Source organism: Arachis duranensis, chromosome 7 (assembly GCF_000817695.3).
Source record: "Arachis duranensis cultivar V14167 chromosome 7, aradu.V14167.gnm2.J7QH, whole genome shotgun sequence".
Taxonomy (NCBI): Eukaryota; Viridiplantae; Streptophyta; class Magnoliopsida; order Fabales; family Fabaceae; genus Arachis; species Arachis duranensis.
The window spans coordinates 1,348,376-1,371,308 of record NC_029778.3 but is presented as its reverse complement, the minus strand read 5'-3'; the positions used below and the strand labels follow the sequence as shown (position 1 = coordinate 1,371,308).

Genomic DNA, 22,933 nt, shown 5'->3' with positions numbered 1-22,933 from the left:
GTATTTGCTTAGCCAAGTATAAAGATAAAGAAGAAGTTAGACAATTGCCATGTTCCCATGTGTTCCACCTTAAATGTGTGGATCAATGGCTAAAAATCATATCATGTTGTCCTCTTTGCAAACAAGGACTAGAGAAGTAGATAATTAGAAATAGCTGATACAAAAGTTCAAGAGGACCAATATTATTTGGTCATATGTATACTCTTGAGATGGTTACCTTCACAGTTTTTTTTTTTTTTTCTATAATATACTTTATTTGGTTCACTTGAGTGAGTTTTTGTATATATACAGATAGCTCACCAGTGACCAAAAACTACACTTTACTGTAATACTCTGTTTTAAGGAATGAATCCCCATAACTTTCCAAATTTGTGAATTTCCTGTGCATTATTTTTTTTCCCTGTACTATTATCTGAAAATTCTGTATTGAAATAGTGAAGCAAATATATTATATTAGTTCCAAATAATCAAATTTCCTCTATTTTCTTATATAGTGAAATTTTGATATGGCTAGCAAGATCATATATAATTTCAATTATACCATATAAATTAAAGATATCCATTTTGTAGTTTACCAACCCTAAATTTAGCATCAAATATAAAATGTTACCAAAATGGTGGAATTAGGCTAAAATTTTAAAAGGGAAAAAAAATAATAAAGCTACACAAGGGTTTAAAAATAGTGAAGCTTTCACAGATATCACAAAATCAAATTAGACAATGAACTTAAATGTTCAAAGCAAACAAAGTATATAGAATATATTTTCCATGTTTTCCAACTAGGTTGGAGATCATAAAAGTTACCAATGTGTTGGGAAAATGACAGCAAGGACCTCATTTTTGTGGTCAGTGTTTGGACTAAAGAAAATTGTGGTCACAGATTGTTTGTTGAGAAATAGCCACTATTTTTGTAACATTTCAAACAGCAAAGACCCCAAGATTTTTTGTTTCTCAACTTGATTCTTGCTGGAATTCTATTGAGACACAAATCCTATATATATGCATATAAAATCTAAATCATTCTATTAAAGCAATCAATCAATTATTCTTCATTACAATATTCTTTATTGGAAATGGCTCCTCCAACGAATAGGTATGTTTGCACATGTATCTCTTATTTGTGTCTTCAATAATCAACATTGTATCCTTTGAATAATTCTTTTGCCAAACATGCATGATCATAATTACAAATCATGTTATTGAAGAAACATAATGTTTATGTATATTAGCATTTCAATCATGTATGGTAGCACCTCTTGAATTTAGAGTTTCTTGTTTCACAAGCAACTCAAATATAATGATATAGACATGTCCAAAAACAAAACAAAACTAGGATATGGATAGAACATTATATGATATTTCAATGTAAAATTTCCAAAACTTTTTGTGATGAATTGGTATGGCTGATTAAGGAAGCATTATTATGAACATAGGAAAAATTTGGATACAATAGAAGTGAAAAAGCCTCCTAGGTTGAATATGGACAACAATGTCCATGATCTCAAGAACAAGAAGTCGCCATTGCCATTGCAAATGCCATCACCATCACCATCACCATTGGGACAATCTCCTCTGCCTTCGCCATCACGATTAGGACAATCTCCTCTGCCATCACCATCACCATTAGGACAAACTCCTGTGCCGGCCACCACAAAATCTTCTAGTGGAAAGTTTGAGTGTCTATGCTCACCAACCACACATGCTGGCTCCTTTAGGTGTAGGCACCACCGTGCCAAGGAGGCAGAGATGCGTCGCGCAATGTCTGTTGATAGCAACCTCTCTGCATTAGGATCCAAAAAGATCACCAACCCAATAGTCTAAGGGTGAATGAAGCCTTAAAGAAGCTATATGGTGTTCTTCTTCATGTATGCCTTTAGCTTTTCAAGGATTTGAAGATTATTTCCTTCAAGAATTAAGTTCTTCATTCAATTATGTGCTGCAATTGTTCATTCTTTTAACTCAAAATATTAGTTACAATGTTTTGGTGTATTTGATTTTATGGTACAATACTCCATTCTTATGTTTTAAGCATTCATTATAATAACTACTATATTCTATATTACAGAAAAAGAAAAGAAAGAAACTATATAGAGACTACATTAAAATTGAGGACACAAAAATAAGAGAGAGAAAAAGAGCAAGAGCATGAGCATGAGCTTCAATTATTATTTTTAAATAACAATAAAGAAATAGTACTCAACAAAGGTCTGTGTATTTTAATCTTTGACAGGGTATGGTGATGGCAACAATATTAAAATATTTTAGAGCTTAAACTTACAATATTTTTTGAATATATGAATATAATCAATATATCTTATAATTAATGATTATATATTTGTGGTCTAGACAAGATATAATTTTTTATCAATAATCGTTTCTCATAATAGAATACACCTTTGGAATCATTGGCCCTTATGCTTCATTCTTGTCTCCCCACCAAACAGTCCTGTTGACTGCTAGTTGGGCTTGGCCCATTTTGTTTGGATTCAAATTTCCTTCTTCTTTTTTTCTTAATACAAATTTGAGTTCATTAAAAAAGAATTTAGTAAACCAATTTGGGTTGGTCACTGATCAACTCATTTGTCTGCTTAGCTAACGACAAATCTTTAAATGGAGTTAAGATTCGCGACGAAAAATTTGGATTCTCTAAAGTTTGAATTTCACTTTAGAGAGTAAAGTGTGATTTTTCACCATTTATTTCATAGGTAGGACCAAGAGAAAATATGAGAGAGAAATCATTCAAGAGTGAGAGATCATACTATATCCTCTAAAGTGAAAATTCAAAATTTAAAAGATTCAAATTCCACGACAAATTAGTCTTTCACCTTTAAATAAAAATGGATCTATTTTTTGAAGCAAAATTCAATCAAATGCTAATCTAAAGCAAGATCCGCTCTTTGAAGGGAAAAAAAGGGATATATTCTTTGAAGTAAGATCCAATTTTGTTATTTTTACTTGCCATTCATCAATATTTTAGAGTCATAAAGATGCATTTTTATTGATTAATTTTTGAGAATATAAATCATGATACAAAACAATTATCATTTAGTTGTTAAAAATTATATCTAAATTTATAATTTAAAAGTTCTAAATTCAGCCTTTAACAACAATCCTTTTAAAAGGTACCTTATGATCAGAAATAATCCTAAATCTCAACAAATAGGTGATGTTTTCATAGTCACCTTCCTTCAATCCTTCTCTTGGGACTGGCTTCTCAATTATTGAAGCAAACCAAAATGATTAAAAAAAGGTACCATAATGATCAGAAATAGTCCTAAATCTCAACAAATTCACCAATAACTTGATAATGACCTTAATAGGACACACTAAAATAGGTTAAGGTCTTTATTAATTATTGTCTTCCCATCCAAAAAAGAAACCATAACTACATATCATTTTGCTCTTTCTTTCTTTCATTATGGTCAAACTTATTAATAACTCTCAGTTCCTACATATATTCCCCATTTCTAAGGTTATGATTTTAAACCATGAAGAAGTAGAATTTTTTTTTTTTTGTGATTTATGTGGTAGGTTTTCTATTTCCCTATACATATCATTTGCATCAAGTAGTTGTCACCTGCCAGTTGAGTCACACTATCATTTTCTTAACTTGCGTGTTGAAACATTGTTTTAATATAAAAGGTAATTAACAAAGTGGTTTTACTTGTATGAATAATAATAATAATAAGAGAAAATGTCATTCCTCTCCCCTGAGAGATGTTAAAATGACACTCCCCTCCCCTCTATTTATAAAATATACATTCCCCTCCCTTATAATCTTTAAAAAAATCCCTCTTTAATCCATTTTAAATTTTGTGTTAACTAATGTTAACTTTATTCATTTTTTTTTTGAAAAACAAAATTATTTTTACAAAAATATCCTTTAGTAAAAAATTTTATTTTTTTGTCATTAAATTTTCCTTACTACAATACCCTTTAATAAATTATTTTTTTATTGATTAAATTATATTTTTACTAAAATATTTTTAAAAAATTAATAATTAAATTATTTTTTCTAATATACCCTTCAATAATTTTTTTGAGAGATTACATAATTTGAGAGATTACATAATTCAAGAGAATTTTAATATAATAAGAGTGAAAAATGAGAAAAGAAAAGTGACTGCTATTTGTGCTTCTGAAGGTTGTCCTTGGAGGATTCATGCTTCTCCTTCTCCAGATGGTATTGCTTTTATGATCAAGAGTTATGAGCCAAGGCATACTTGTATTAAAAAATCTGAGAAGAGAAATGCTAATTCTACATGGATAGCAAAAAAGTTAAAACAATCTTTAAATGCTGATCCAAATATGAGCTTAGTTAGTAATCTGGAACGGAATTTGAGGGAATTGGAATCCTAACTCAGAAATTGAGTTTAGTTAGTAAATAAATATAAAGGGATAGTATGGTAAATTAGAATATTAATTTTATTGAATAAAATATTTAATTTTTTTAAATGAAATATTCTGTTAACATTTTTAACTAAATGGATTAAACTGTACATTTTACAAATAGAGGGGAGTGTCATTTTAGTATCTCTCAGGGGAGGGGAGTGTCATTTTCCCTAATAATAATAATAAACAAATCAAATTGGATTGGTTTAGTGATTAACTCATTAATCTACTTAAGTAAATATTAGGGTTCGAATTTCGTCTTGTATATATAGTAACTTATTGGCTAATGACAAACTCTTAAATAGAGTTTCGATCAACGATAAATTAGTCTTTGACCTTGACTTACTAAGAGATACTATAGAAACCAATAATAATAATAATAATAAACAACTACTCAGATTAATTGAAATTAGAAATTATTTTTAACGATATTATGTGTTTTTTTTTGGGCGCCATTAAATTGAAAAAAGATTTTTTTCTAGTGTGTTTGACAAATTTCTAATAGTAAAAGTAAAAGTATTAGAAAAATAAAAAATATATCTTTTTTAAGAAGTTATAATTTACAACTTCTTTTTAAAAGATTTTTTTTTTTAAAATATATTTTTTACGTAATAAATAAACAAAAAAGTACCTTTATCTTATTTTTATCCAAACATAATTGATAAATAAAAATATCTTTTTACCTAAGATATCAAACATAAAATCATTTTTACTTTTATAAAAGATCTTTTAAACAAATATCATTTAAAAAAAGATTAATTTTAAGAATGACGCCGAAACAACCCCTATAAAAAACAGTGCAACAAAATCAACTACAACATATTTTGATTAAGATAGAATTTGATTTTATTTAATGTAATTTAATTTTATTTTATAGATAAAAGATAAAACAGTTTAAAAATATTCTTTTATATCTTCCCCCCCAAATTTAAATAAATAAAAAAATCCAAACTCAAAATCTCATTCAAAAGAAAATATAGAAAATCTTATCTTACATACTATTTATTTTGTGTGAGAAAATAGAAAAAAAAAAGATATATATTATTATTATTAGTATTGGAATATTATCTGTCAGATGAGATAGTGAGTTGCATTCCAAGGTGTACTCTTATCTGTCATCATCATCACCTTCCTCAATCCTCACACAAAAAAAGGATTCATTCGCATTCCATTCTTCCTCTAATTTGTGTCTCTGTTTGTGTTGCAGACACCAAAGCCAAACAGAAACATATTCACAACGCTTTTTCTCTTTTCCCCACGCTTTATAACTCTATTCCCCACGCTTTTTTCTTCTTAGCTTCTCTCTAATTCGCCGATCGATCATCTTGCCTCCAAGGTGAGAACTTTTTCCATACCCACTTCACCTTTTTCGTTCTATTAGCTCTGGAATCATAGAACGTAACTGATTTTCATGAATTTTGACGTCGGGTTCTCGAGATTTTCTTAAATTTCCCATCTTTTTGTTCCTTCGCGTCGGTTTCTCTATTCTGTATGTAGATCCGTGAGTTCATTTACCTTTCATACGTGTTTGTGTTTGGGAATTTTGCCTTGAATTCTCATAATTTAACCTCCTTGAATTTTGCGAATTTCAAATAATTATTCTTTGTTTTTCTTTTTAATTCACGGGCTAGATTCAGTTTTGAATTTGGAATTGCTATACTGTGATTCTGACATGTTTTGTGTGTGATGAAGCTAGATTTTTTGGTTTGTGGCTTTGTGAATTTGTATTAGATATTAATGGTACTTAATTTATTGGTTGAGCTACTTTAGTACAAGGATTAAGTGTGTTTCAGGCCTCAAGTTTCAGGTTCTCTGTTTGTTGTAGTAAGTGTTAGTTATCAGTTTTGATTGCAATTAGGATTCACCAAGTGGAATCTAGGGGCCTTTTACAAACGTTTGGAACGATTTAAGGAGTTTGAGGCTGTTGCAGGTTTAGAAGATGAATGGTTCTACTTCAGTTTTGGATTTTGTATTGAAAACTAGCTTAATTTTGCAGGCTTTTGGTATCTGACAATCTAACCTGAAGCTTTATTTAGTTGCATGCATGAGTTCCATTGTAGGGTTTGAAAGTTATTTGTTATTCTACACATGTTGCTGGTCTTCTTTCTTCTCTCTTCACTATAGTATTAGTTCTAAACTTAAGTTTTCACCTGTTTTGTGCTGTAATTCCTGACTTTAATATGTATGTATGTATGTATGTACATGTGTGGATTTGAGAAAACTCCCCTTGCAGTGCAAAATGTGATTGATTGCATGTGGTTGGAAGAAAGTAATGCATAATTTTCAATCCTTGAGAGTGATGTAATTAGTAATTTGAAATTATGTTTTAATCCAAGTTAGAGCACAGATCTTTTTTTTTTTGGGGGGCGTTTTTGTCTTTAATTATTTTCTCTATAGGTTTTTTTTTTCTTGTAATTCTGAAATTGGAATATATTGTTCCCAGTGGTTCCTCCAAATTAAGATATCTTGGCATTTGGATTGATTAGCTGAAAGTTGGAAATGGTTAAAAGGTTAGCTGGCCCTACACCCACCAATGATTTCATTAGGAAAGAACTAAATTAAATATCTAATTGATTTCTTTTTGGAACAGTTATGGAGTATTTTGATTTACAACTTGGAAAGATATCATGTTGCAGTGCATAGAGGGATTGAGGCATCTATTTGCTCCTCTTTTACGGTGTTGTGACCTTGATATATATAAACAGTCAAGAGGCCTTGAAGATCCTGAACTCCTTGCAAGGGAGACAGTGTGTATGCATCAAACTTACTATGTGATTTGGATACATTTACTGTTACTTCTGTGTTGTTATGAATGAATCTTTGATTTGGATACACATGCTTCTAAAATCTAGTATCTTGATTTATTCCCTTTAGACTTTGAAAATATTTGATTGGAATTGATGAACAAGAAAAGAAATGAAACCACACAGATGATATTTATATCTAATTTGTTTCTGTTTTCTAACATATGTCATGCTACTACTTGTGAATGGATGCACGTTGCTTGAACCGTTGATAACTAACTATTTTTCTGCAACTGTATGCAGTTAGCGTAAGTGAAATCGAAGCACTTTATGAGCTCTTTAAGAAGATCAGCAGTGCCGTGATTGATGATGGGCTGATTAACAAGGTTAGATTTCTCTCTCATTTGATGACTTGTGCCTTGCACATACGATTATGTCAATGACCTTCTATACCTATACCTTTTATGAAAAAAAAATGTTTTACTTGTCATTCTATACGAAACCATGAATTCCATTGTTCGCCTAGGTCTTTTGTATCCCATCATAAGGGATTTACCATTAAAATATCTACCAGATGTTATACTTACTTGCATTTCCCCATAACTTTAATACATATATATCATTTGCAGGAAGAGTTCCAATTGGCATTATTCAAGACGAATAAAAAAGAGAGTTTATTTGCTGATCGGGTATTGCTTACTTCTTTTCATTTGTTTCTAACTTCTTAAACCATGAAGATCTGTTTCCTTGATCTGATTATGGTTAGTATCTCATATGAGCTTCTCAATCTGTTCTCTCTTAGGTATTTGATTTGTTTGACACAAAGCACAATGGGATACTTGGTTTCGAAGAGTTCGCTCGTGCTCTCTCAGTTTTCCATCCAAATGCCCCTATCGATGATAAGATTGAATGTATGTTGTTATTCATCATTTTAGGACTGAATTTTTTATCACTCATCTTTTTGAATTAAGTATGATACAAGATTTGAACCAATCCTTTCATTTTTAATAAATAAAAACTAAAACTGTATTATCTATTGTTTCAGTTTCCTTTCAATTGTATGATCTCAAGCAGCAGGGTTTTATTGAAAGGCAAGAGGTAATAGCCTTCTTAGATTTGATAAATTGAAGTTTTTAATCCTTATTTGGGACAATCATGATTTTAATATGCTTTTCTTCTCCTCTAAAGGTGAAGCAAATGGTAGTTGCTACACTCGCCGAATCTGGCATGAACCTATCGGATGATGTTATAGAAAGTATAATCGACAAGGTGCGACCCTCATGTCCAACTCTCTTTTTCCCTTTCATTTTACTTTGTTTTTTTTATTTTTTCAGGCTCAAGTCGCTCCATCTAACACTAAATTTTGGATGAATGTCTTCAGACTTTTGAGGAAGCTGACACAAAGCATGACGGCAAGATCGACAAAGAGGAGTGGAGAAACCTCGTTTTGCGCCATCCATCGCTTCTGAAAAACATGACCCTTCAATATCTCAAGTAATTTTCTAACTTATGATCTCTCAATTTCCTAGTTCCTAGGAATCTAAAATTGAAGAAGACCATGGCATTGATATAAAATAAAATGAAAAATAATGGCAATTAGGAAAGAAAGTTTGTTATTGATCACTAAAACCCTTTTAAAGTTTCTTAGTAGGTTTTGAGAACAATATAATGACATAAAATTGAATTTGCTGAGAACTTTCTAAAACAGGATATGAATTAATTTCTTTACAATCATATAAATGAAATTATGAAAAAAAGATGTATTGTTTTTACAATGATGATTATTTTGGTTTGTATGATGAGCAGGGATATCACCACAACATTCCCAAGCTTTGTGTTCCATTCACAAGTAGATGATACCTGAGTCTTCAAAGCAAAAGCATTCATCATCACATGGACACTTTCTGTCTTTCTCCTACGGTTTCTCATCTCGTGTAAAAAGTGGACATTTCAGAGAGATTTGCTTCATTATTATGCCTTTGAAGAAGATAATTTTGTTTTGTTGATTCTTATTCAGCTGTTTTTTTATTTTGGTGATGTTAAACTCTCAAATTTGATTTATTTATTTATTGCTTGAAATTTCCACACCATTTTTTCCCATTACATAAATTAGTGATGTGCCGTGCACATGTATTAGGTCCTGCGAAATCTATTACCACTTTCTTTGACCAATAGTTTTTCCAAATTCTATATTAAAATAAATGAACCAAAGGGTTGCATTGTTATGAGATGAAATTTTAAAATGTGTAAAATGCAAAGCTCATCCATAAATACTCCTTATTAAGTAAAAATATTGTACATGTAAAATTATTATATTTTATATTAATAATTTAGATTTAGAATTTAAAATTAGTGTTTTGAATTTAAAAACTAGGATCTAAAGCTCAAAATTTTAGGATTTAGAAAATATTTAAGGTATAGGATTTAATGTCTTTTTTGAAACACATCAGCATTGTTGGGAAACTGTCCAAAGTTCTTTTATTGTGTTATGATTCTCACTTATAGTGCCTTTATCAACATATATTACACTCATTTTGTTTTCAAGTTCAATAAAAATTTTCCTGATTCACTTAATCCGTTCAAACTACACCAATTTCTCTAAACCTCACTTTAACAAGTTAATAGTATGTTTCTTCCGCCACCAAAATTTTAAGTTCCCAAAGGGGAAAGTAATCAGATTCAATATAGCACCTAATCTGTCGGCGATAGGAAATCAAATACGTTAGAAACAATCCATTTGTTCTCATTTTAATGCAACATGTAATTTTATTTTGCAAGTTACAACAGTTCCAGACGTCACGTGTAAAGGTACTAGTTCTTGATCCAAAGTATATATAGGCAGTAAGAAGAAAATTTTCATACATATAGATTATGTCTAGAGAAGGCACCACTAAATTAAACTACCATGTCATCAAAAAAACATAACTCATACGAAAAGAAAAACATCCAAAATTTAAATATTTAATAATTTATTATAATTTACTAAAAATTAAAACTATAAATAGTAACTAAACCCTCTTTTTATGAATATAAGTTAGAACAGGCTCATGGCACCTCCTTCAGTTGTAATTATTTTGAGCAAAAAATCATAGCTAAAGATTAAAGAAAAAAAGAACCCGATGATGCAAATTGAAATTTAAGGTCATTCAGCTAAACAAAGCAATAATAGAATAGAGCCCAAAAACTTGACGAAAGGATTACCATATACTGCTAGGTGTTCAAGAGCACCAAAAAGAAAAGAGTTCCAAGACTTGCACCTAATTCGTCGACAATCAAACTTAAAAAAGAACTTAACAGTAAAACCAAAAGAGAGTTCCAGAATTCCTCTATAATAATCTAGAAAGTAAATTGCGTGAGCGAGATTTAATCAACCTCCTCCATCTTGCTACCTTCGGCATCAGCATCAACGTCTTCAAGGGGAGGCATGTCTGCATCTGCATCACCAGCATCCTCGTCAATGCTGAGTCCCAGCTTGAGCATCCTGTGAATCCTGTTCCCGAATGTGTTGGGGTCGTCAAGGCTGAACCCTGATGTTAGCAAAGCGGTCTCAAACAGCAACAGGACAAGATCCTTCACGGACTTGTCATTCTTGTCAGCATCAGCTCTCTTCCTCAACTCTTCCATGATTGGGTTCTCAGGGTTGATCTCCATCGTCTTCTTGCTCGACATATAACCTGCCATGCTGCTATCCCTTAATGCCTGCGCTTTCATGATTCTTTCCATGTTTGCGGTCCAACCATATTCACCAGTTACAAGACAGCAAGGAGAATCAACAACACGGTCGGAGACTATAACTTTCTCAACCTTGTCACCCAACACATCCTTGATTACCTTGCACAGACCATCGAATTTCTCCTTCAGTTCTTCCTTTCTCTTCTTTTCATCTTCACTCTCATCAAGTTTCAAACCTTCCTTGGTAGCAGAGACCAGCTTCTTACCCTCAAATTCCTTGAGCTGACCAACTGCGTATTCATCAATGGCATCAACCATGTACAGCACCTCATACCCCTTCTTCTTGAGCTTTTCCAGGAATGGTGAATTCTCAACAGCTTTCTTGCTTTCACCTGTGATGTAGTAGATGTCATTCTGTCCTTCCTTCATCCTGGTCACATAGTCCTTGAGGCTGGTCATCTCATCACCACTCTTAGTTGAATGGTATCTGAGCAATTCAGCCAGCTTTGTCTTGTTCTGGGAATCCTCATGGATGCCAAGCTTCAAGTTCTTTGAGAAAGCCTCATAGAACTTGTTATAGTCCTCCTTGTTCTCAGCAATCTCAAAGAAGAGCTCAATGCACTTCTTTACAAGGTTCTTTCTGATGACCTTAAGGATCTTGTTCTGCTGAAGCGTTTCTCTGGAGATGTTTAGTGGAAGATCCTCAGAATCCACAATACCCTTAACAAAGCTAAGATATTCAGGAATCAACTCCTCGCAGTTGTCCATGATGAAGACACGCCGGACATAGAGCTTGATGTTGTTGGGCTTCTTCCTTGTATCGAAGAGGTCAAATGGTGCCCTCTTAGGTACAAAGAGGATAGCCTTAAACTCGAGCTGACCCTCAACAGAGAAGTGCTTCACATTCAAATGCTCTTCCCAGTCATTGGTGAGACTCTTGTAGAATGCAGCATACTCCTCCTTTGTGATCTCCTCAGGCTTCCTCATCCAAATAGGCTTCTGCTTGTTCACCAAAGACCACTCATGTGAGACTTCCTTAATTTTCTTCTTTTTCTTTTCCTTCTCCTCCTTTTCTTCGTCTACATCCTCAACTTTACCCTCCTCTTCCTTCTTCTCTTCCTCGTCCTCATCATCTGATATCTCCTTCTCAGTAGTCTTCTCAATCCAGAGAGAGATTGGGTAGCTGATGAATTCAGAATGCTTCTTAATCAAATCCTTCAACCGGCGCTCCTCAAGGTACTCAAGCTGATCCTCCTTGAGGTGGAGAGTAATCTTGGTTCCCCTACCAAGATTCTCACCAGATGTATCCCTTGTTACAGTGAATGAACCACCAGCTTGAGATTCCCACACGTACTGCTCATCATCGTTATGCTTTGTAGTAACAATAACCTTCTCAGCCACCAAATAAGCAGAGTAGAACCCAACACCAAACTGTCCAATCATGCTCACATCGGCGCCAGCAGCCAAGGCTTCCATGAATTCCTTAGTCCCGGACCTTGCAATCGTACCCAAGTTGTTCACCAAATCTGTGAAACGCAAAGCAGAGAACCATTAGAGAATATTGATTAACGTACAGTGCAACACATGTAAATTCACCTTAACTGATGAATTTTCTGATATCTTACCAGCCTTGGTCATGCCAATGCCACTGTCAATGATTGTTAATGTGTTGTTAGTCTTGTCAGGAACGATGTGAATAAACAACTCAGGTTGAGCATCGAGCTTGCTCTTGTCCGTCAAGCTCTCAAATCGGATCTTATCCAAAGCCTACATTATAACAATTAAAAATATGTAAGACTCAGATCAATTCCACATTATACAACAAATTGACCCTATATATGAACCTTCAAGCCGAATCGCCCAATTTCAAAACACAGATTGAAAAAACAATGGTAACAGTAGAAAACTAAATGAAAACGGCTTCCTAAACAGTAACCCTAACAAACTGCCACAACATGAATTATAATACTCAGCAAAAATAACTTTTCAGCTAATAGATAACCTGATACTAAAATAGAAATGACAATAAAACAACATAAAATCGTTTCAAAAGAAAAAAAAAAGTCAAGCAGATCCTCGTCGAGATTTATAAACAAGCAAATTCACCGATCAACATATAAGATATTCAATCTCAACTACAATAGCGTTAAAACGTAACCATCGAAAACACTACACGGTAATCATAATCATAATTCAAATTAGAAAATAAAACTAGATCTTGCTCAACAGCTAACGAGAAAAGGTAAAGTGAAAGCGAATGAGACAAAAGCTTACATCAGAAGAATTGCTGATGAGCTCACGAAGGAAGATCTCCTTGTTGCTGTAGAAAGTGTTAATGATGAGACTTAGGAGCTGGTTGATCTCAGCCTGGAAGGCAAACGTCTCAGTCTCCGCCATTGGATCTTCGAAGAGGAGAGAAAAGTGAAAGAAGAGTTAGGGTTTTGAGAGAATGAGAAAACGAAGAAGAAAGCGTTGTTGCAGAGAAAGAGTGAGGGAGTGAGGGAAGGTATAAGAAGGGTTAGCGTAAGGGGGTTCTAGATCCTTCTATTTTTCTAAATAATCCGAATTCTACGGACCCTACAACCACAACTACACGTGTGGGCCCAATTTTATTTTGGGAGCTACGTTCGCAACCGTCGACTTGGTCTTTCTTTAATTCCAGCCGTTCGTTCAATTGTTTATTTTTGGTTACTCTGATATTTTCATTTTATAATTTTTCTTTTAGAAATTTCTAGATTTTCAGTTTAAATTGAAAATCCTTTACCTTTATTATTTCTTTTCACATAATTTTACTGTTTAGTAATTTAGTTTCTTTTTGGAAACCACCTTATGATAATTAGTAGATTAATTCACTCTAGACTTTATACTCTAAATCTTCTCTCTGACTCTATCCCTTTTTGGATAGAGAGAGTGGAAGATTATGAGTGTTCATCCATCATCATCCTTTGAAAATTCATAGAATTAGAAGGCACCAAAAATGGAAAAAAAAAGTTAGCTATATTTTTGAATTTTCTATTTCGTCGTTAATAGTAAAATTTTAGAGTTTAAATGGAAGACTCATTATGAATTGTAGCTACCTCCCATCGAAAACAAATAGAATGCCATATTATTAGTTCATAGTTGGATCTGGATTTGGATTTTGGATTCGGATTCGGATCCACAACGGAAAATGGAGGGCTGGTTCTCTTCGCGGACGGCAACTGATGACCAGCTCAAAACGGCGTCGTCTTCTTCGTCGTCGTCTTCTCTGCTCGCCGATTGGAATTCCTATGCTTCCTCTCAGTCTCAGTCGCAAGGTATCATCGCATCCTTCGATCTCGAATCTGCCGTTCGATCCGCTAATGACACCGTTTCCGGCACCTTCAACGTGTAAGATTCATCATTTTTGCTTCTTACTTTCTTTCTAATCATTACTCGCTAGCTCGCTCGCTTAATCAATCAGTTTCATTCTATGTTTCACGCGATCTGATTTCTTCGTTTGTTTTTGGATATTATCTTACTTAATTAAGATCGAAAGCTGAAGCCTGTTCAAATAGAAGAAGCTATGTTGATTTAGTTTCCTTTGAGTTTGAATCTAAAGGTAGTATCATTGCAGCTGACTGCCGTTGGAAATGAACAAAAGCTTCTGAGGAATAACTTATTAGGGTTTCAAGGCTGGTTTGATTAATTATTAGTAGTAGCAGCACTAGTTTCTGGGATCAAAAATGTATTTAGGATTAAGACATTTTATGAGATTAGTAAACTTATATAATGATTCTGGCAGACTTGTGATTGTGAGCTTGCCTGTGATCCGACAAAATCCATCATCTTCAAACTCCAAGGGGCTTTGGCATGTAAAATCGTGTCATCTTACACCGAATACGATTATCTTGACAACATTATTTGCTATGTATCTGATATAAAAATCATAAAAAAATTTCTTCTGGTATGTATATAATCAGTAACAGTATATACTGTTACTTGTTAGTATAGAAGAGGTTGAGAATTGGTGTTAGTAACCCTTTCCTTATCCTCATGCAAATGTAGTATAATGATTCTAAATTCTAATGCAATTTTATGTGGAAAAACACACTGTTCTTTTCTGCCCTATCTGATTGTAGTAGAGAAGTCATCGTTTACTTTCTTTTAAGCTTCTCTGCTTGACAGTATAATTTGATATGAGTAGGTAGAATTTTGACTAAAATGTTTTCTTAGTGGATGTCTGAATCGTGGCGAAAGATCATGTTGGACAGAAGCCTTCTATAACTCAAATTGCAAAATATTATCTACTTTTGCCTGGACTAATGTTCTCATGTTGTTAACTGATTAGTCCCTAATATATTGTTTAGGGTTTCTAAAGGTGTGAGAGACATACCTGGCAACCTCCAGTCCGCCACTAGTAGTCTTCCCTCAGGGAAAGCATTGGTGTATTTTAGTTTGTTTCTGGCGTCAGGGGTCTTCTTTGTTTTCATCGCGTTCACCTTGTTCCTTCCTATGATGGTGGTTATGCCCCAAAAGTTTGCCATATGCTTTACTCTAGGGTGTGGATTTATTATTGGATCATTCTTTGCTCTCAAAGGTCCAAAGAATCAGCTCGCTCACATGTTTTCCAAGGAGGTAACTAACCAGAATTTTGTCATGTTTTGTTCACGGTGGCAATATAACTTTTACCTATCATTATAACATTCTCTGGGTGCTTTGGTTTGACACATCCTTTTTGTTTCATTTCAGAGGCTCCCTTTTACCCTGGGTTTTATATGCAGTATGTTTGGTACCATATATGTATCAATGGTGCTACACAGCTACATCCTTTCTGTTGTGTTCTCTGTGATACAGGTATCGTTTTTTCGTGTCCTTAAGATGCTTCTTTGTGCATGCTTCATCCTGTGTTATCATTAGCATTTGATGTGGATTTGAAGTTTGTGCAAAGGTTTCTGGACATAGTCTTGGATTTGCAATAACTTTCCCTCCCATGAGACAACCAACATAAATTTAAGAGATCCTATTTACACTTATGGGCCTTGCCGAAAATTGTGTTCCCTAAACATTTTTGTGTAGAGTAGTAATTTGTTGTTTCTTCTTTCTGAAATAGTCTATCTTGCGTTGAAATAGATATTTTGATTATACTTGCAGGTTCTCTCACTTGGATATTATTGTATATCATATTTTCCTGGTGGTTCTGCTGGAATGAGATTCCTAACTTCTTCCCTTACCTCCCGAATTTCCGCATGCTTTGGGAGTTGATTTCTCTTTGTTAATGGTGGATGAGATCATTTCATATCCATGTCAATATTTCAGCTGAAGCTCTGAACTGGCTCAAGAATATTGCTAAGTTGAAGCATCATTCAACTCCTCTAAGCAATGTGTGTTGCAACTTCTGAATGAAAAATTCGATTTAAGGAAGTCCATTGCATTCTGCATGTTTCTTTCCTTCGGCCAAGTGTAGAAAATAGCTTTTGTCAAATGAGGACTATTCTTTGGACATTTATTTCTTCTCTTTTTGCACATTTATCATTTTCTGTTTATTAACTGTCACATAATCGTCTGTAAGCTAAACTATTTTGCTAATGTTCTATGATACCGTGCCATTTTCTGTGTTCTGGAATCAGCTACGAATCTTTCAACTAGCAAAGCTTTTAATGTTGTTTCCATGTAAACACTTGGAAACGAGGCTGAATAATTTTGTAATGATTCTTTTTCTTTTAGATTTTTCTTTTGTTGTCCACGGTATCTGCTCTACTCGATATGACAAAGACTAATTTATCCTAAATTTAAATTTTGCTACTAGCTAATGGGTTGTTAGTTAATGAGTTGTTTGCATGCAGTAGCATGTTGGATATGAACCAGTTTCTTTTTTTTTTTTGGTCAAATAATCGCAATTGCTCTTCATAATTCCTAAGCTAATGTCAATCAAATTCTAAAATTTTCAATTCTCAGGGTCTTAATTGTTATGCCCATCAATATTAAAAAAATATTTCTAGTATTCTATTCCCCATGAAGCAAAACATTAAACCTAAGTAACATAAACTTCACGAGTTTGGAATTTTTTTACCCGGCAATATTATCCTATTACATTCTAGTAATGAGGGATTACCAAATAGTATTGAAGACTAATTGGCACTAGATTAATACATTAGGTAGCGTTTGTTTTGAGATACCAAAACAGAGAGTGAGATTTAATATTATATTTATTAGTTTAGAGATTGGTACTAAAATTTCTATCTTTGTTTCTAAAATTTTAGTATTTCAGTATCTCTAAAAAGTGGAGACACAGAATACTAAAATTTTTAGAGATTGAGACTAAAACTTTAATAACATTTTATATCTAAAATACCTTCATTTTAATTAATTAATTTCAATTTTACCCTTTGTACAAATTAAATTAGAATTTCATTATTGTTTCAATTTCTATTTCCCACTTTGTATCAAACAGAATACTGAAATTTATTTCAATTTTTATCTCTTAATATTTGTCTCTCAGTCTCAATCTTTTTGTTTCTGTCTCTCCACCAAATGCTATTTTAGGGGCTAATACTAGTGTACTTTATTTATTTCTAAAGTACAAAAGAAGCAGAAAGGCTTGGCTATTATGACCCATGAAATTGATTAGACAATGGTCAAAGTAATATAATTTCGGTAAAAAAAAGATGACTTCTTTTTAATAGTATAGTGATCAATTTGCCACCCATAATTACCCCTCTAATAATTTATAGCATTGGAAAGTGACTTAAGATCAGAACCCCTTAACTTAAGGATAGAGTTGGACTGCAATGATGTGATCATATATATAATGATTTGACCATTTTAATATGAAGAGTATTTATGATAAAGTTAAAGCCATGCATGCATGCATAAGGTGTCATCAATAGTCATTTATAGAGTCATGTTATTTTCAAACACTAAATATAAATCCATAAACTCATATCTTTGTACTATACAACATGATATGATTAATTAATATTTATCTCGTTTTATAATAAATAGGTTATTGAGAGGCATATATGGCTTGGAATAGGGAAACCAATGCCAAAAAGCCGAAATTGAGTGCATCACTTTGCAAGGTTTGAAAATGAAAAGCCTAGTTATAGAGAATACAAACAAAAGCTAAATTATAAAATGAATTTGTCACTCAAAGGACTCACTCATTGAGACTTGAGAGGATATAGCATTGTCTATATAATAAGTATATATATACGTTCTCATTGAATTTGCACATATTGTAGCTGGTAAATCTCATTTATAGAGCATAGTTACATGCTAATAATTATTTGATAATGGTGATTTATTTTTGTTAGATATATAATTCTTCGTTTCTCTTCTCTTGTTAACTTAAATTTTTTTAAAAAAATAATTTTATGATATAATATCAAAAATTTTATGACTAAAAAATTTAAAATTTATTATTTTTAATTTTAAAAAAATGTAGGATGATTAAGGCAAATGAAAAGAAAAATAACTCCTAGCAAATTTTTACACAATTAAAAAAACTTTTATATAAACAAATGTGTTAAGGATAAAATTATTTGTGTATCTCTTTCGTCCATTTAAATTTAAAAAAAAATAGAATGTGATAATTATATATTATTTTTTTGTTGAATATGAAATAAAAGCATATACTTTTTTATTTATTTTAAAGTTAGAATTGAAATTCGAATCTACGATCTCTAAATAAGTTTAAGGAGATTATACTATTTGAATTATAATTCGTTGGCATGTATATTTTTTTATTAGTGGACAAACATATAAATTATGAAATCTAATTTACGTGAGAATAAATTTCATATCCTATCTAATAATCATATATCAGTCTGATACAGAAGATATAGAACAAGTGTCCAGAACATTTTTTTTTCTCAATATAATCACATAATTTTATCCTAATTAATATACCATTTATTGGGTTTGGTTCTTTTCGACCTAGCTACATACAGCTAGTCTTAATGTCTTATCTCTATGATTATGGAAGCAATCACAAGTTTGAAGACACTGGCCAAATAATTAGAAAGAAACAAAGACTTTAATTGTTTGTAATAGACAATAAGGTTTTGTCATATTAATATTATTGATCATAGGATCTAGACTTAAGACTAGTCCATCCCATACGTGTGAATTTGGGAAGTGTATCTGGGGATCTTGGCCATTCATTTATGATTCTAATTTCAATTCACAATGAATGATGCATGTCAATTAAGAAATCTTGTGTTGGGTTCCATCAATGATTAATTATTGGGATTCAAAAGTCCAATTGATGTACATCGAATTCACAACTTTGCTGACTTTATTGCACGTGTGCCATGCATTAAGGACAAAAGTTCAGATAGTAACACAATTACTTGTTAATTATAAAGGACCCCATACCCTTGCTTCTAGGCTCCATTCTCAATGCAAATTTGGTTTTCAGGATTAGACTTAATTGTTTGTATAATATAATCTCATAACCACAAAGGCTACTATCAACATCAAAATTGGAGAAAATTAAATTTAAGCAATCATAACTCATAATTATTAGCTGTGGAGATAGTCAATTATATTGGATAAAAGAGTAAGATACAGTTTGAAATTAACTATTAATATTATTATTTTTTATAAGTCAATAATTTAAAAAAATAATTTTTAAAATTTTTCAAACAGACCTAATTATTTATTATTATAATCTAGTATTTTAATTGGACTCGAGTTATCCTTTTTACAGATACATATGTATTGTTTTTTTAGACATAATTGAATCCTAAAATACTCAATTCAAATCATATTCTATTAATTTCTGTGAATCTACTAGAGATTCATCTCATTTCTAATAAAATATATATATACTATATAAATATAAGGTGAAATATCTATTTTATTTTTTTTATAATTCTTATATCTCATGTAGACGACATCTAATTTGAGCGTTGAAATCTTTATTGCGGGTATCGTTTCATCTTGCTCATGAATTATTATTGTTGATTGAAAATTTCGTTTTTTGATGATTAATTTTTATTAAATTCAGGTTATTAGTTAGTCAGATTATTTACTATGTATATTTCTTTTGCATGTTGAAGAATTGATGGATATATTCATAATTTAATATATTTTAATATATAAATTTTATTAGACATTTTGAACCACTAATGTACTAATTAATAAACTCTTAAAACAACATATTTTAAAATAAAGGTTTAATTATTCTGTTGGTCCCTATAGTTTTGCGAAATTTTCAATTAGGTCCTATATATTTTTTTTTTAATTAGGTCCCTACACTAAATTTTTTTTCAATTAGGTCTTTTTTAATAGTAATTGGCTTAATTGTATAGGGACCAAATAAAAAAAATAGTACGACTCAATTAAAAGAAAAAAAGTATAGAGACTGACTCGTCAAAACGCGTCATGCTAAGGAGAAGTATTCATACCCTTATAAGACATACTTCGTTCTCCTCCCCAACCGATGTAGGACCTTACAAAAACTTAATTAAAAATTTTGCGAAACTATAAAAATCCACAGAATAATTAAACCTAAAATAAATATATAAAGAGAGTAGCACTTGTTCATATCTTGCATCTATTTTTACATAGATTGAGTGACTCGCTTTCTTGTCACGAAGACATGAACAATATATATAACATAAAAATCAATACCACCACTATTCCACTAAGTTGTGGCTCAGTGCTAAATCAAAATAGTTAACGACAAAATCATGAATTAATTAATTAGAGGTTCATTATTGTAATTGGAGGTATATATATAGAGGTTGTGTATTCATTGCCCTACTCTACTAATGTTTGTTCAGAGGTCATCACTCACACATTTTGTGACCACCATAACATTTTCAAATATGGATTTTCCTTGGATCCTGTTCTGATTAATAATAATAATTGTGAGTTTTGATTTAATTTACTGTAACGACATAGATTCTACATTCAATTAATAAGTATATATAGTAATTAACAAACACAAAGTAGGGAAGTAATTAAGGGTTAAAATAATAATCATGGAGGAAGTATATGGAAGGAATAATTAATATATATTGAATTTATTATTTGTTGATATCTTATAAGCAAAGCTTCAATTCACTGAGGTTGTTGTTCTCCATTAGCATCATCATCATCACATCACTTGTATGTATAAATTAAATTAAGATATATTTTTTAATTAGTGAGTAGTGGTGCTACAGAAAATTATTAATTAATAATCAAGCAATTAATGTTGTTACCTGTGTATATCACGTGCATGGCACACTCCTATGTGTAATGTGTTCATCACTATAAATCCACCAACAAGGCAACAACAAAGTGAGTTTATTTATTTATATATATATTATTAGGTCCGAAAGAAAATGCTCTTCTTATAAAAAATATTGTCATTCATAGGAAATGAATTCTTTTATTAAAAATGTTATCATTTAACAATCTTTATAAGTGATAATAATAAGATAACCTTAATAACATAAATTCTATATAAAAAGATAAATAGGTCATTGACCTTTTGATCCGTAGATATTTAAGTTCTGAAAGATTTGAAAATATATTTAAATTTCTGATCTTTTCAAAATCTAGATATATTGATTCCTTATATTCACTTGGGTCTGTCAGATTTAACAGAAAAATTATACATGACTCCCGTTATACTGATCTACTTGGTACGGATGCACACATGAGAAAGTTTTTAAAATTGAACAAATTAGAGTCAGGGATCAATATGTCCAGATTTTGAAGAGGCCAGGAACTTAAATGTATTTTTGAATTTTCAGAAACTTAAAGATCCGCAAACCAAAAAGTCAGGAATCGATTTGTCTTTTTCTCTAAGTCTTATTATGTCAAAAAAAACTGAACTTTTTTCTATGAATAATTATGAGTTTAATAATAGGGTAAATTTTTTTCGATTAATATCATTTAATTTTTTGGAAAAAAAAAATGAGGATTCAATAAAAATAATTTTACAATAAAAAAATATTGTCTAATATTTTATACACTATTAAAAGTGCTTAATTCGACTACCTATACTATTTTAAAAGTTTTACAAACACATATATATAACTATATATATAAAATTACATTTTTATTGTATAAAGAAATGAGGTGTATCTATATTAATTATTTAAGATCTTTTTATCTCAAGAAATAATGGTGGTTTGAACCGTTGTTTTAACTCAATAAAAAACTTTTGTTTAACTCTAAAAAATTGTGACAGTTTAAATTGTTGTAATTATCCAAAAAAATTGACGTTTTTATCAGATTTTTTTGTAGTGAGACTACTATTTTAGTTAAAGATGAAGAAATAAAGTGATGGGAACAAAACCATATATCTTCTTGTTTTATGCTTTAATTTGTCTAATCTTACTTTATTACCATATTCACTGAGTTCTTTTTGCCTTGGTATATATCCAAAAGAAGCTTGTTGTTTTTCATTGCTACAATTGCATTGTTGTGAAGAACAATGACATCATCATGCATGCTAAAAATTTGATGTGTCAATATTTCATAGCATGTCCCAAGGGCCGGATCAAGAATCTTTTTATTATGAGTTACAAAAGAAGAACATTACAATAAAATGGTAGGGTAAGAATGTGGATAATAATTCAACATATGATTCCCATCCACACACATAGCAATTAGCATAGATCTCTTTTGTCTCATATAATATAGGGGCCCTTTATATATTTATTATCTTCTTAAATTTGATTCATTATATTGATCTACCATTATTTTTATCAAGAAATTCAATTAATATTTCCTATTTTAATTTTTCCCTATTAATCATATTTTGTTATACTAATTAATTATAGAATAAGTATAGGGCAATTTTTAATTAGTCAATCAATCAACTTTTTAATTTTAAAATTATTTTCTTAATCCTTATTTTTTGAGAATTTAGAATTAGAATTTAAAATTAACTAATATTAGCTAAAAAATTAGTTTTCTAATTAAACTCTTAATTATATCCATGCACCATATATAATTTGCTATCTTGGCAAAAGTAGTTAGAAAAGGTTTATTAAGCCCAAAAATATATAATGGGATGCTCTGTAAAGACGCGTAAAATATTTTTTGTAAAGACATTTATGTGTCGTATTATTATTAAACGTTTAATAAATCAGTTATTTTTTAATTTCTTAACAAATTAGAACAAAATCGATTTTTTTATAATAATAACAATAAATCCAAAT

General features: G+C 31.2%; 5 protein-coding genes across 5 annotated transcripts in view; 4 read left to right on the top strand and 1 right to left on the bottom strand.

The window, feature by feature from the left end:
• Nucleotides 1–481, top strand: part of LOC107496222 (E3 ubiquitin-protein ligase At4g11680) — a 3,096-nt gene extending 2,615 nt beyond the window's left edge. Inside the window, 1 exon segment of the mRNA XM_021127012.2 lies at nt 1–481. This exon segment is cut by the window's left edge and continues 10 nt beyond it. Coding sequence (XP_020982671.1) covers nt 1–140 — 140 coding nt within the window. The 3' untranslated portion in view covers nt 141–481.
• Nucleotides 482–1,073: 592 nt separating this feature from the next.
• LOC107496042 (early nodulin-20) lies at nt 1,074–1,821 on the top strand. Its single transcript, XM_016117245.3, has 2 exons — nt 1,074–1,093; nt 1,434–1,821. The coding sequence occupies exons 1-2, from the start codon at nt 1,074–1,076 to the stop codon at nt 1,819–1,821; spliced, it is 408 nt and encodes a 135-aa protein (XP_015972731.1).
• Nucleotides 1,822–5,465: 3,644 nt separating this feature from the next.
• LOC107496204 (calcineurin B-like protein 3) lies at nt 5,466–9,223 on the top strand. Its single transcript, XM_016117413.3, has 10 exons — nt 5,466–5,728; nt 6,836–6,902; nt 6,983–7,143; nt 7,440–7,522; nt 7,766–7,825; nt 7,939–8,047; nt 8,182–8,234; nt 8,325–8,405; nt 8,518–8,630; nt 8,943–9,223. The coding sequence occupies exons 3-10, from the start codon at nt 7,020–7,022 to the stop codon at nt 8,998–9,000; spliced, it is 681 nt and encodes a 226-aa protein (XP_015972899.1). The 5' UTR covers nt 5,466–5,728; nt 6,836–6,902; nt 6,983–7,019; the 3' UTR covers nt 9,001–9,223.
• A 1,098-nt stretch (nt 9,224–10,321) lies between these two features.
• LOC107496135 (heat shock cognate protein 80) lies at nt 10,322–13,303 on the bottom strand. Its single transcript, XM_016117330.3, has 3 exons — nt 13,083–13,303; nt 12,434–12,575; nt 10,322–12,334 (listed from the first exon to the last, which is right to left on the bottom strand). Exons 1-3 carry the CDS (start codon nt 13,203–13,205, stop codon nt 10,500–10,502), a joined length of 2,100 nt encoding a protein of 699 aa, XP_015972816.1. The 5' UTR covers nt 13,206–13,303; the 3' UTR covers nt 10,322–10,499.
• A 354-nt stretch (nt 13,304–13,657) lies between these two features.
• On the top strand, nt 13,658–16,508 carry LOC107496220 (protein transport protein SFT2). The gene is made up of 4 exons (XM_016117430.3): nt 13,658–14,177; nt 15,137–15,404; nt 15,519–15,623; nt 15,921–16,508. The coding sequence occupies exons 1-4, from the start codon at nt 13,978–13,980 to the stop codon at nt 16,029–16,031; spliced, it is 684 nt and encodes a 227-aa protein (XP_015972916.1). The 5' UTR covers nt 13,658–13,977; the 3' UTR covers nt 16,032–16,508.
• Nucleotides 16,509–22,933: the final 6,425 nt, after the last annotated feature.

Bases quoted from the DNA above. Each gene is read 5' to 3' on its own strand.
- LOC107496042 (XM_016117245.3), top strand. From the start codon at position 1,074: ATGGCTCCTCCAACGAATAG. The intron at 1,094-1,433 runs GTATGTTTGCAC...TTATGAACATAG, and splicing joins ATGGCTCCTCCAACGAATAG to GAAAAATTTGGATACAATAG.
- LOC107496204 (XM_016117413.3), top strand. From the start codon at position 7,020: ATGTTGCAGTGCATAGAGGGATTGAGGCATCTATTTGCTCCTCTTTTA. The intron at 8,048-8,181 runs GTATGTTGTTAT...CTATTGTTTCAG, and splicing joins TATCGATGATAAGATTGAAT to TTTCCTTTCAATTGTATGAT. The intron at 8,406-8,517 runs GTGCGACCCTCA...GAATGTCTTCAG, and splicing joins TAGAAAGTATAATCGACAAG to ACTTTTGAGGAAGCTGACAC.
- LOC107496135 (XM_016117330.3), bottom strand. From the start codon at position 13,205: ATGGCGGAGACTGAGACGTTTGCCTTCCAGGCTGAGATCAACCAGCTC. The intron at 12,576-13,082 runs GTAAGCTTTTGT...GTTATAATGTAG, and splicing joins TCATCAGCAATTCTTCTGAT to GCTTTGGATAAGATCCGATT. The intron at 12,335-12,433 runs GTAAGATATCAG...TGCGTTTCACAG, and splicing joins CATTGGCATGACCAAGGCTG to ATTTGGTGAACAACTTGGGT.
- LOC107496220 (XM_016117430.3), top strand. From the start codon at position 13,978: ATGGAGGGCTGGTTCTCTTCGCGGACGGCAACTGATGACCAGCTCAAA. The intron at 14,178-15,136 runs GTAAGATTCATC...TATATTGTTTAG, and splicing joins GTTTCCGGCACCTTCAACGT to GGTTTCTAAAGGTGTGAGAG. The intron at 15,405-15,518 runs GTAACTAACCAG...GTTTCATTTCAG, and splicing joins CTCACATGTTTTCCAAGGAG to AGGCTCCCTTTTACCCTGGG.